General features: G+C 36.7%; 1 protein-coding gene across 6 annotated transcripts in view; it reads left to right on the plus strand.

The window, feature by feature from the left end:
• Positions 1–14,435, plus strand: part of SCAPER (S-phase cyclin A associated protein in the ER) — a 489,933-nt gene that overhangs the window by 110,359 nt on the left and 365,139 nt on the right. For 5 of the 6 annotated variants that reach the window (XM_068556227.1, XM_068556251.1, XM_068556256.1 and 2 more), the window contains 2 exons: positions 8,316–8,416; positions 13,251–13,367. In XM_068556227.1, the coding sequence (XP_068412328.1) occupies positions 8,316–8,416; positions 13,251–13,367 (218 nt within the window). The other variant, XM_068556263.1, reaches the window with a different exon arrangement.

Here is a 14,435-nt window from a genome sequence, read left to right on the forward strand (position 1 = left end):
TGTCACTCTTTGCAGGTGGCATGATACTATACATAGAGAATCCTAAAGACTCTACCAGAAAACTGTTAGAGCTTATCAATGAATTTGGTAAAGTAGCAGGATACAAAATTAATGACCAGAAATCTCTTGCATTCCTATACACTAATGATGAAAAATCTGAAAGAGAAATTAAGGAAACACTCTCATGTACCATTGCAACAAAAAGAATAAAGTACCTAGGAATAAACCTGCCTAAGGAGACAAAAGACCTTTATGCAGAAAACTATAAGACACTGATGAAAGAAGTTTAAAAAGACGATACCAACAGATGGAGAGATATAGCATGTTCTTGGATTGGAAGAATCAACACTGTGAAAATGACTGCTGCGCAAAGCAATCTACAGATTTAATGCAATCCCTATCAAACAACCAATGGCATTTTTCACAGAACTAGAACAAAAACTTTAACAATTTGTATGGAAACACAAAAGACCCCGAATAGCCAAAGTAATCTTGAGAAAGAAAAACGGAGCCAGAGGAATCAGGCTCCCTGACTTCAGACTATACTACAAAGCTGTAGTAATCAAGATAGTATGGTACTGGCATAAAAACAGAAATATAGATCAATAGAACAGGCTAGAAAGCCCAGAGATAAACCCACGCACATATGGTCACTTTATTTTTGATAAAGGAGGCAAGAATATACAATAGAGAAAAGACAGCCTCTTCAATAAGTGTTGCTGTGAAAACTGGACAGCTACATGTAAAAGAATGAAATTAGAACACTCCCTAACACCATACACAAAAATAAACTCAAAATGGATTAAAGCCCTAAATGTAAGGCCAGACAGTGTAAAACTCTCAGAGGAAAACATAGGCAGAATACTCTATGACATAAATCACAGCAAGATCCTTTTTGACCCACCTCCTAGAGAATTGGAAATTAAAAAAAAACAAATGGGACCTCATGAAACTTAAAAGCTTTAGCACAGCAAAGGAAAACATAAACAGGATGAAAAGGCAGTCCTCAGAATCGGAGAAAATATTTGCAAATGAAGCAACTCTCAAAGGATTAATCTCCAAATTTTACAAGCAGCTCATGTAGCTCAATATCAAAAAAACAAACAACCCAATCCAAAAATGGCCAGAAGACCTAAATAGACATTTCTCCAAAGAAGATACACAGATTGTCAACAGATGAAAGGATTCTCAACATCGCTAATCATTAGAGAGATGCAAATGTAAACTACAATGAGATATCACCTCACACCAGTCAGAATGGCCATCATCAAAAAATCTACAAGCAGTAAATGCTGGAGAGGGTGTGGAGAAAAGGGAACCCTCTTGCACTGTTGGTGGGAATGTAAACTGATACAGCCACTATGGAGGACCGTATGGAGGTTCCTTAAAAAGCTAAAAATAGAACTACCATACGACCCAGCAATCCCACTACTGGGCATATACCCTGAGAAAACCATAATTCAAAAAGAGTCATGTACCACAGTGTTCATTGCAGCTCTATTTACAATAGCCAGGACTTGGAAGCAACCTAAGTGTCCATCGACAGATGAATGGATAAAGAAGTTGTGGCACTTATATACAATGAAATATTACTCAGCCATAAAAAGAAACGAAATTGAGTTATTTGTAGTGAGGTGGATGGACCTAGAGTCTGTCATACAGAGTGAAGTAAGTTAGAAAGAGAAAAACAAATACCATATGCTAACACATATATATGGAATCTAAAAAAAAATGGTTATGAAGAACCTCGGGGCAGGACAGGAGTAAAGGCTCAGACGTAGAGAATGGACTTGAGGACATGGGGAAGGGGAAGTGTAAGCTGGGTCGAAGTCAGAGAGTGGCATGGACTTATATATACTACCAAATGTAAAATAGCTAGCTAGTGGGAAGCAGCCGCATAGCACAGGGAGATCAGCTCAGTGCTTTGTGACCACCTAGAGGGGTGGATTAGTGAGGGTGGGAGGGAGATGCAAGAGGGAAGGAGATATGGGGATATATGTATATGTATAGCTGATTCACTTTGTTATAAAGCAGAAGCGAACACATTGTAAAGCAATTATATTCCCACAGATATGTTTAAAAAAAAGAATTTGAATAAACATTTCTCCAAAGAAGACATAGAAATGTCCAATAAGCACATGAATATATGCTCAACATTTTTAGTCATCAGGGAATTTCTAATAACAACAATAATACCACTTTAACCTCTTTACGTTGACTAGAATCAAGAAGTCAGAAAATAGGAAATCTGGGCAAGAATATGAAGAATATAGAACCCTTTCATATTGCTGATAACAATGTAAAATGGTACAGCTGTTGTGGAAAAAAGTTTCGTAGTTAATATTAAATGTTAAACTTAGAGTTACTATATGGCCCTGTAAATCCACTTCCAGTTATACACCCAAGAGAATTTGAAGCATGTGTTCACATAAAAACTTGTACATGAATGTACCATAGCAGCATTATTCATAATAGGCAAAAAGTGGAAACAACTTGAATATCCATGAACTGACAAGTGAATAAGCAAGTGTGTTTATTAATGCAATTATTTAGTTATAAAAAGGAATGAAGTACAGATACATGTTAGCTGGTGGAAAAACCTTGAAAACATTGTACTAAGTAAAAGAAGCCAGCCTCAAAAGACCACATATTATATGATGCTGTTTATATGAAATGTCCGGAACAGGCCAATCCATAGAGACAGAAAGTTGATTAGTGGTTTCCAAGCTTGGAGAGAGGGGAGCAAAGGGAGTGACTGCTAATGGTTTCTTTTGAGGGTGATGAAAATGTTCTGGAATTAGGTAGTTGCACAACTCTTTGCATGTATGTTGCACAACTCTGAATTGTATAATTCAAAATGGTGAATTTTATGGTGTGTGAATTATATCTCAATTTTTAAAATTGAGGAAGAAATGCCAGTATTATGCAAATTCTTCTAGCACCTAGAAAAATAGAGAATTCTTTCCAGCATAACTTTGATAACGAAAGCACTTATGAGAAAGGAAAATACAGGCCACTCTGGAGTATGGAGTGCACAAGTTTAGTGCACAAGCCCTAAACCATATAATGATGTATCGAATCTGTTTATTTGAAAATTGGACACTACATCACAATCAAGTCAGATTCCTTCCAGTCCTGCAGTGTTCCTTTAACATTTGAATATGAAATTAATGTTATTTACCAAATTAGATGAAGATGAAAAATCATATTGTCTCAGTAGATTTAGGAAAAATATTTGATGAAATTCAACACCCATTCATGATAAAACTAGCAAACTGGGAATAAAAGGGAACATCCTTACTGATAATAAGGAATCTTCCAAAATTCTAGAGTAAACATCATACTTATGGTGAAATGTTGAGAGCTTTCCTTCTGCAATTGTGAATGAGACAGAAAGGCTGCTAACCTTATTTCTATTCAACCTTGTACTTAAGATTTTAGCCAGCATAGGAATACAAGAATAAGACATAAAAGGTATAAGGCTTAGGGAGAAAAATAGATATGTCATTATTCACAGATTATATATATATATGTATGTATGTATGTATGTGTATATATATATATATATTTACGAAGTCCAGAAGAATCTAAAGGTTAGCTATTAGAAGTATTGAGTGAGTTAAAGTTGCTGGATACAAGTTCAAAATACAAAAATCAACAGTAACTCAAAAAGAAAAAATTTAAAACAACTACCATTTATTCTTAGGGTTAAATCTAACAAAAGATGTGTAAGTCCTCTACACAGAAAAGTATAATACGTTACTGAGACACATTGAGTAAGATAAATATATGGAGCTATAGATCTGTTCATAGACTAGAAAAACAATGTTATAAAAATGTCGGTTTTCTTCCAGGTAATCTATAGAATCAATGCAAATGCAATGAAAATTCTAATTTTTTTCTCCTGAGAAATTGACACACTGATTCTAAAATCTATATGGAAATGCAAAAGGCTGGGATTAGCCTAGACAACTTTGAAGTCAAAGATACAGTTGGAGAATTTACTGAGTTTTGAGATTTACTTCAGAGCTGTAGCAATGTACGATAGTTTGGTACTGGTATAAGAATAGATAAACAGACCAGTGTAACAGAGGAGAGATTCTAGAAATAGACCCATGCTTTAAAAGGTAATTTTGGAGAATATCTTCCTGACCTTGTGGTAGGAAAAGATTGCTTAAAAATGATACAAATAGCATCAGTCTTTAGGTGAAAGGCTCATAAATGAGACTACCTTAAATTAGGAATTTCTGTTGATCAAAAATTCCATTGCATTAAGAGGGTGAAAAGGCAAGTATATATGTGCTGCACATATAATCAACAAAAGACACATATCCAAAAAATGTGAAGAACTTCTACACATCAAAAAGAGAAAGACAGTTGACACTCTAGAAAAATGGGAAGTGTCTTGAATAGGCACTTCACAAAAAGAGGATGGCCAAGTAAGCATATGAAAAAGTGCTGAGAATCATTAGTAATCAGAGAAATACATACTAAAACCAAAATGAAACCATTACACCCCCGTCAACCAGAATGGCTCAGGTTAAAAACAAAGAAGACCCCAAATGGCCAATGCCAAGTGTAGGTGAGGGTGTGCAGCAGGTAGAGTTCACATAGACTGCTGGTGGGAGTGGCAACCACTTTGGAAAACAATTTGGTATTATATACTAAAGTGGAACATTGGGACTTCCCTGGTGGTCCAGTGGTAAAGAATCTGCCTTACAATGCAGGGGACGCAGGTTCATTCCCTGGTCAGGGAACTAAGATCCCACATGCCGCGGGGCAGCTAAGTCTATGTGCCACAACTGCTTTGCTCATACGCCTCAACTAGAAAGCCTGTGTGCCACAAACTACACAGCCCACGCACTCTGAAACCCGCACGACACAGCTACAGAGCCTATGTGCCCTGGAGCCTGTGTGCCACAACCAGAGAAGAGGAAACCCACACGCCACAACTAGAGAGAAGCCCGTGTGCTGCAATGAAAAATCCCGCATGCCTCGATGAAGATCCCGCGTGCTGCAACTAAGACACGATGCAGCCAAAAATAAATAAAATAAACTTAAAAAAATAAATAAAGTGGAACACATACTCTGTGACTCTGCAATTACACTCTTGGTCATACACTCAACAGAAATATATACACATATGCATAGGACATGTACATGAATAACAGCATATAATTTGTAATATCCCAAATTTGGAAATCACTTAAATCTTCATCAACATTAGATTGGGTAAATATTGGATAAATAAATATTAAAGTGAATACCAACCAATAAACTGGATCAATAAATTTGGGGCTGGCTAAAAAGTGCCTTCGGTTTTTGGGGTTTTTTTTAAAGATTTTTTTGCATGTGGACCATTTTTAAAGTCTATATCGAATTTGTTAACAATATTGCTTCTGTTTTTATGTTTTGGTTTTTTGGCTTCAAGGCATGTGGGATCTTAGCTCCCTGCTCAGGGAGTGAACCTGCACCCCCTGCATTAGAAGGCGATGTCTTAACCACTGGACCACCAGGGAAGTCCCATCTTCGGTTTTTAAGTAAAAATAAAAGACACAGTTTTCATTTTCACCAAGAACTTTATTGAAAAACGTATTCACCCTTTTGTTCCACTACCTTCTGCCATTTTTCAGGCAACTTCATAATTCCATCTTCCCAAAACTATTTTTATCTTTTTGAACAAAGAGCTGTTCCAGGTGCCTTTTACAGTCTTCTAGGGAATTGAAATTTTTTCCATTAAGAGAATTTTGTAAAGACAAAATAAATGGAAATCTGAAGTTGCAATGCCTGGTGAATACGGTGGATGAATCAGAACTTCCCAGACAAGCTGTAACAGTTTTTGCCTGGTCATCAAAGAAACATGCGGTCTTGCATTATCCTGATGGAAGATTATGTGTTTTCTGTTGACTAATTCTGGACGCTTTTCGTTGAGTGCTGCTTTCAGTTGGTCTAATTGGGAGCAGTACTTGTTGGAATTAATTGTTTGGTTTTCCGGAAGGAGGATAATAGGGGACTCCCTTCTAATTCCACCATGTACACAACATCACCTTCTTTGGTTGAAGACCAGCCTTTGGTGTGGTTGGTGGTGGTTCATTTCACTTGTCCCATGATCTCTTCCGTTCCACATTATTGTACAATATCCACTTTTCATCTGTTTTAAAAACGGAATGTTTTCATTACATTTAAGTAGAGAATCGCATGTGGAAATATGCTCAAGAAGGTTTTTTTTGCTTAAGTTATGTGGAACCCAAACATCAAAGCGATTAACATAACCAAGGTGCTGCAAATGATTTTTGGCACTCGATTTGGATATTTTGAGTATGTTGGCTATCTCCCACGTGGTATAACTGATTGTTCTCAATGAATGTCTCGATTTGATTGCTGTCAACTTCAACTGGTCTACCCGACCGTGGCGCATCATCCAGTGAGAAATCTCCAGCACGAAACTTCGCAAACCACTTTTGACAACGTTTCATCAGCCAACTTCTCCATACACAGCAGAGATCTTTTTTTGTGTTTCAGTTACGTTTTTGCCTTTCTTAAAATAATAAAGCATAAAATGCCGAAAATGTTACTTTTTTTCTTCCATCTTCAGTATTGAAATGGCTACACAAAAATTCACCAGTTTTGATGTGTTTTTTTAAATGCACACTGATATGACAGCTGTCACATACAGTCTAACAAAATTGTTTTGAATGAAGTTAAAGACAGCTAAGTGCTACTAGAGCCATCTTATGGAAAAAACCGAACGAACCTTTTGGCTAACCCAATATTAATACATTAGAATACTGATTAGTAGTGACCTTGGACAGTGTCAGTAAACGAATCGCAGGTACACTCTGCAATATGAATGAATGTGGTAAACGTACAAAAGAAGCCACAAAGTGATACATACTCTATGTGTTCATTTATGTGAATTTCAAAATCAGGCAAAATTAAACTATTAGAAGTCAAAGCAGTGGTTACTTTGGAACAGGGATGGAATAGTGATTCGGAGAGGGATGTCAGGGAACTTGTAGAGACTGATATTAATAAATTTTTTGTCCTGGGTGGTGGTTGCATGGGTCCTTGCTTTGAAATAATTTATCTGTACATTTATGTTTGTTTTTTAAAAATTTTTATTGGAGTATAGTTGCTTTACAATGTTGTGTTAGTTTCTTGCTGTACAGCAAAATGAATCAGTCATACATATACATATATCCACTCTTTTTTATATTTCCTTCCCATTTAGGTCACCACAGAGCATTGAGTAGAGTTCCCTGTGCTATACAGTAGTTTCTCATTATTTATCTATTTTATACATAGTAGTGTATATATGTCAGTCCCAATCTCCCAATTCATTCCACCCCTCCTTCCCCCCTTGGTAACCATAGGTTTGTTCTTTACATCTGTGACTCTATTTCTGCTTTGCAAATAAGTTCATCTCTACCATTTTCCTAGATTCCACATATATGCATTAATATACAATATTTTTCTCTTTCTGACTTACTTCACTCTGTATGACAATCTCTAGGTCCATCCACGTCTCTGCAAATGGCATTTTTTTGTTCCTCTTTATGGCTGAGTAATATTCCATTGTATATATGTACCACATCTTCTTTATTCATTCCTCTGTCGATGGCCATTTAGGTTGCTTCCATGTCCTGGCTATTGTAAATAGTGCTGCAGTGAACATCAGGGTGCATGCATCCTTTCGAATTATGTTTTTTTCTGGATATATGCCTAGGAGTGGGATTGCTGGGTCATATGGTAGCTCTATTTTTAGTTTTTTAAGGAACCTCCATACTGTTCTCCATAGTGGCTGTATCAATTTACATTCCCACCAACAGTGCAGGAGGGTTCCCTTTTCTCCACACCCTCTCCAGCATTTATTGTTTGTAGAATTTGTAATGTTGGACATTCTGACCGGTGTGAGGTGGTACCTCATGGTAGTTTTGATTTGCATTTCTCTAATAATTAGTGATGTTGAGCATCTTTTCATGTGTACATTTATGTTTTGTACACTTTTCTGTGTATTAAATTTAACAATAAAATAAGGTTAAAAGAATGGTCAGTTGAGAAAGTCTTGAGAAGTAATATCAATACCATTTCTTGGTCTTTAGACTGTCAGCTTCCCCTAATTTCTTACCAAAGAGTGAGAATGAAAATAAAACAACCCCCCCTCAAAAAAATATCAGTAGGTTTTGCTGCTTCCTCAATGAGGAGTATATATAGTGTAAAAAATATTAATTCCTAAGTCCTTTACTCTCAAATTTTTTCTTGAAACTCTTTAGTTTCAGAATGGAATCTAATGTTTGTTGTTTGTTTTGAATTAGGAGGTGTTAATGATGCTGGATAACTATGTAAGAGATTTCAAAGCATTGATTGACTGGATTCAACTTCAGGAAAAGCTAGAGAAGACAGATGCTCAAAGCAGGTAATGAATTCTGGTCTTTATATTTATAGCAGACAGCAGATTCAAAAACATTTATTAAAATTGACAGTGAACTTGATCTCAGCTTAATTTGAAACTTGTAAAAATCTTAAAGTTGGGAGCTGCTTTTCTCAAGTTCAGTAACAAGTATTTATCGGGTACCTACTAGTACAATGCACTTTTATCTGGTACAGAAATTTAATTGCCTAATATGATACATTTACTCCTTTCATGAATTTTCAGTCTAAGGGTCGAATAAAATAGAACTTACTACTATGAAAAACTATTATAGATGTTCAGTGAAAGACAGGGTCTTATTTCTTTTGGGGGATAGATCAGGAAAGATTTCATGGAGAATACGGAAGTGTTTAAAGAAAGTGATGGATTTTAACAAAGTGGTTGGCCTTTCAGATGAAGGGAATAAAGATAGCTATAGAAGTGCAGAGTGTGTGAAGTGACAGCAATGTAGGGCAAGGTATAGTATTTCTTCTTAATATAGTAGGCAGTGAGGAAAATTGATGAGATTAGGGGAATAATGAGAGATTAGAAATATTTTAGAAACCTTCATTTGGATCAGCACACAACATCTGAGTGCTGTGTTTCAGGCTCTGGGACTATTGTGGTGAAGAAAACAGACATAGTCCCCGCCCTCATGAAGTGCACAGTGCATTGACAGGAAACACTTAGCAGTGTACAAAGTGTCATCCAAAAGAAATGTAGTATACTTTGGGAGTATAAGAAAACGCACCATCATGCAGTTTGTTAAGTCCAGGAGGGCTTCCCCAAGGAGGAGGAGGTTACATTTAAGTGAGGCAGAAATATCAAGAAGCAGTTAGCTTGACAAGGAGAGAAGAAAAGTGTAATTCCAGGTAGAGGTGATGGTATATGATATTCTGGAGGTGGAAGAAAGCACAGTGTAGTCAAGAATTTAGAGTTTAGCAGGGCTGGAGTGAAGAGAGCAGGGGAAAAGTGGCATGAGAGGAGCCTAGAGAGGTAGAGTGAGACCAGATTATGTAGGACTCTGTAGACATGATAAAAACCTTAGACTTTATTTTGAGCCATAAAATTTCTTAAGTAAGGAAACCACCTACCAGGTCTTGTGTTTTTAAAAGATCTTTCTGGCTGTAGTGTGGGAAGGTTGAGGTTCATCAGTATAGTTTATAGATGATGGCTACTCAGACTAGAGTAAAGGCACTAGGGAGAGTTGAGAGATATTCCAGAGATAGGTAATCCAACTGGATTTAGTATCATTTTGGTTATGTGCAAAGGCAAAAGAACAATTTACTATTTCGTTTAGACTTAAAAGTGAAACCAGAGCCCTTGTGAAATGGGTCAGTTCACATGGAGCTACAATGATGCCTTTTTACCCAGAGAAAACAGGCCTAGGCTGCCTCTTTCCCTTGGATTTAACCTTGGTTCAGTCTCAGTGAGTGGAACCATCCTGTAGAGAATGTATCTTTTATCCCATCCCAGGGGGAAATCAAGAGAGTAAAGGAATCCCAAGAGACAAATCAAGGAAGTCTTGATTCCCAGGAAACCAAATTCAAGAAAGCCATGATATGTTGATCCTTTTAATATTTTTTTCTCACAATGAAAATTTTTTACTCTGTCCCTGGGTGGGTCAAGCCTAGTTGTCTTTGTAACAAGCAGTTTTCGTCTTTACCCCTTGGTAATAGGTGATTAGATTGGGCAGGGGTGGGGGGTACATTCCTTCACTGGGTTGAACCAAGTTAAGAGATCATCACGGTGATTTGTGATTGGTGACTATATTGCCCTTGTAAAGATAAGCAGAGGAAAGCAATTTCAAAGAAAATGGAATAGATGTACAGAGAGAGGCAGAAATGAGAGAAATCATGTGGTCTTTGAGCGTTTAAGAGTGTTGCTTTAAAGCCTGCCTCTTCCAGCCCTAATCATGAGCCACCTTGAGGATGTCCTTGACATTTTACAGTTTATATCCTTACGATAAGTCTTTATTAATTTTTTCTTTTTTATTTAACTTGATGGAGTTTCTATTCCTTATAACCAAAAAGGGTCTGTAATATAACCATTAGTGCATTAAAAAAGCTAACTAGATTTTTTTATTTTCTTGCTTGCAAACTCCAAGCTAACAGTGGCTATGTTGAAGATTATATTGCGAAAGCTTGTGAGGCCAAGTCCAACAGCTATTCATGTCCTACAAAAATATACCTGAGGCAACTATTTATTTATTTATTTATGGCTGCGTTGGGTCTTCGTTGCTGTGTGCAGGCGTTCTCTAGTTGCAGCGAGCGTGGGCTACTCTTCATTGCGGTGCGCGGGCTTCTCACTGCGGTGGCTTCTCTTGTTGCAGAGCACAGGCTCTAGCCGCGTGGGCTTTAGTAGTTGTGGCACGCGGGCTTCAGTAGTTGTGGCTTGTGGGCTTTGGAGCGCAGGCTCAGTAGTTGTGGTGCTTCTTTGCTCCACAGCATGTGGGATCTTCCTGGACCAGGGCTCGAACACGTGTCCCCCACATTGGCAGGTGGATTCTTAATGACTGTGCCACCAGGGAAGCCCTGAGGCAACTCTTTTAACATAAGCACTTATCAACACTTCTCCTTTTTGCCTCCTGAGGCAGCTCCCAGATATAGAAAGCAACCTTAAATTTCCTGTAGATGGCATTATCCATCTTTCATTCCTCAAATCATGCATCAAAATTTATCTCACCCAGACTTGAAATGTAAATGTAAAAACTGAAGTTGTATATACTTAGAAAAGAAAATATAGATAAATATTTATATATTTTTATTGTGGGTAAGGACTTTGTAAGACAAAGGCAGAAAGCACAAAGCAAAATATCTATAGGCTTGATTTATCAGGAAGAAAATATGCCTTTCTACATAAAAAAAATTACAAGTGAAATAGTTATGTCATCTATGTGACAAGATTTGTAGCCATAATAGTAATAATAATAGTAGTAGTAGTAAATGATTGCAAATCAATTAGAAAATGATGCAAATCCCAGTGGATAAAATGGGCAGTAGATACCAATGTACAAATCCCAAAAGATGAAATATAAGTGACTGGTGAAAAAGTTCAGCCTCACTTGTAATGATAATAAATGTTTTATAATTTAAAAAACAAAAGCAAATACCATTTTGCCAGTGAATTTTTTTTTTCAACTAAACATTTTTCTTTTTAACATCTTTATTGGAGTATAATTGCTTTACAATGGTGTGTTAGTTTCTGCTTTATAACAAAGTGAATCAGTTATACGTATTAATATGTTCCCATATCTCTTCCCTCTTGCATCTCCCTCCCTCCCACCCTCCCTATCCCACCCCTCTAGATGGTCACAAAGCACAGAGCTGACCTCCCTGTGCTATGTGGTTGCTTCCCACTAGCTATCTATTTCACGTTTGGTAGTGTATATATGTCCATGCCACTCTCTCACTTTGTCACAGCTTACCCTTCCCCCTCCCCATATCCTCAAGTCCGTTCTCTAGTAGGTCTGTGTCTTTATTCCCGTCTTGCCACTAGGTTCTTCATGACCTTTTTTTTTACCTTAGATTCCATATATATGTGTTAGCATACTGTATTTGTGTTTCTCTTTCTGACTTACTTCACTCTGTATGACAGACTCTAACTCCATCCACCTCACTACAAATAACTCCATTTCGTTTCTTTTTATGGCTGAGTAATATTCTATTGTATATATGTGCCACATCTTCTTTATCCATTCATCCGATGATGGACACTTAGTTTGCTTCCATGTCCTGGCTATTGTAAATAGAGCTGCAATGAACATTTTGGTATATGACTCTTTTTGAATTATGTCAACTAAACATCTTTATTGAAATCCTTGTAGGAAAAAGAACTCATCAAAGACTGAAACTCTAGCACAGGAGTCAGCAGACTTTTTCTGTAAAGTGCCACATAGTAAATATTTTAGACTGCAAGCAATGCTGTCTCTTTCACAAGCCAACGAAAATTTTAAGACAAGATACCAACTGTTGGCAAGGTTAAAGTAAAATGGGCATTTTTCATCTGGTGGAAGTGTAATTTGTTACAACCTTTCTGAAAGGCGATTTAGCAATAAATTATCAAAAGCTTTAGACTTTATTTGGATAATCATCTATCTGAATTTTCTTGTTTTCTAACAATAAATTTCACTTTTTAATGAGAAAAAAAATCACAATCACTAGATTAAATGGAGAGTAAGAGGCAAGGAGATTTGGGGAGTTATGGAGGTCTGATTGAGGGCATAAGGATAAAGAAGATGTTGCTTTGGAAAAAACATTTTAGTAGAGATTGTGCATCCTATCAACTGATTGGTTGTTGGGCCAGTGAGGAAGGAGGAATAGTTAGCTTTTATAGCAAAGAGCAGTGAAATGTCTATGATGTCACTCTCACCGGTGATTAAGAGGTAGAGGACGAAGACTTCATATTTTCCTGTGTATTCTACATTTAAACCCTCACCACTGTATTTCTGCCTTGATCTCAGTTCTACACACTTAGCTCTCCAAGGATATTAGACACAAGCAGCCAGAATTAGTACCATTGTCTTTTTAATGTGTTTTTAGCTGGATATATGGAAGTTTTTAAAATATAAGTAGTTTATATCCTGTCTTTGTAACACCAGAGCCCTTTTTTAGATAATTACAGTTATGTTGCTATGCTGTAGTGGGTGGAAAATCCTGGACCATGCATCATCTGGGATTACTTACTGGTAATATGGTAACTTTCTGGTAAACAATGCACTAGGGAAAAATTGTGACCTGCTTATGTTTTCATGCACTAACAACCAAGAGAAAAGATTAGATTACCCCTCCCCCTGCCACCCCTTTTCTCTGTTAATCTGCTGTATGTCTTGAATTGGCAGACCAACTTCATTGGCATGGGAAGTAAAGAAGATGTCCCCAGGACGTCATGTGATTCCAAGTCCGTCAACAGATAGAATAAGTGTAACGTCAAATGCTCGAAGAAGCTTAAATTTTGGGTGAGATGAACTCAAAAAAGCCTACTGAGGCTTGCATTACAGTAAATAATTTTTTTGTGGATAATATAGTATTATAAAACTATATATTTCACTATAAATATATCCATGTATATGTTTTTGTTTATGTTTGAAATTGTTTGAATAAAAAGTTAAAAATATTCAGGAGAGTAAAGTCTAAGTTTCAGGAAATGTTATGTTTTCAAACATAATTAGGATCCAAAAGTTAAAACGCATAAACATATTTCATGCTAAATGATTTGTAACATCAACTGGCAATTTCTTTCACAACAAATGATCTAAATATATCATAAACTGTTATCCATATTATCATATGGATTATATCTTTATACATTATAATCTCATCAACACAGTTTTATAATTATTGTTTTATGCCGTTGACTTTTATATCACAACGAGAAGAAAAGGGTTACAAGAAAAAATAAGTTTGTATTGTCTTTCGAATTTACCTATGTAGTTACTTTTAGTGGTCCTCTTTATTTCTTCATGTGGATTCAAGTTACTGTCTAGTGTCCTATCATTTCAACCAGAAGAACTCTCTTTAATATATCTTATTGGGCAGGTCTGCTAGTGACTTTTTTTCTCAGTTTTTGTTTATCTGAGAATATCTTATTCTTCAGGTTTTGAAGGATAGTTTTGCTGTGCATAGAATTCTTGGTTGAGAGTCTTTTTCTTTTAGCACTTTGACTATGTCCTCTCACTGCCTTCTGGCTTCCATGGCTTCCGGTGAGATATAAACTGTTGTTCTTATTGGGAATCCTTTCATGAGATGCCTCAGTTTTCTCTTGCTGCTCTCAGAATTCTCTCTTTGTCTTTGGTTTTCAGTAGTTTGACTATGATGTATTTAGGTGTGGATCTCTGAGTTTATCCTACTTCAGGTTGTTGAGCTTTTTGGATTTGTAGATGAATGTTTTTCATCAAATTTGGGAAGTTTTTGTCCATTATTTCTGCAGATATTCCTTCTGTCCCTTTCTCTCCTCTGGGAATCCCACTATACCTGTGCTGGTACTCATGATGGTGTTCCACAGGTCTTGGAGACTCTGTTCAAAT

This window comes from Eschrichtius robustus, chromosome 1, assembly GCF_028021215.1.
Source record: "Eschrichtius robustus isolate mEscRob2 chromosome 1, mEscRob2.pri, whole genome shotgun sequence".
NCBI lineage: Eukaryota > Metazoa > Chordata > Mammalia > Artiodactyla > Eschrichtiidae > Eschrichtius > Eschrichtius robustus.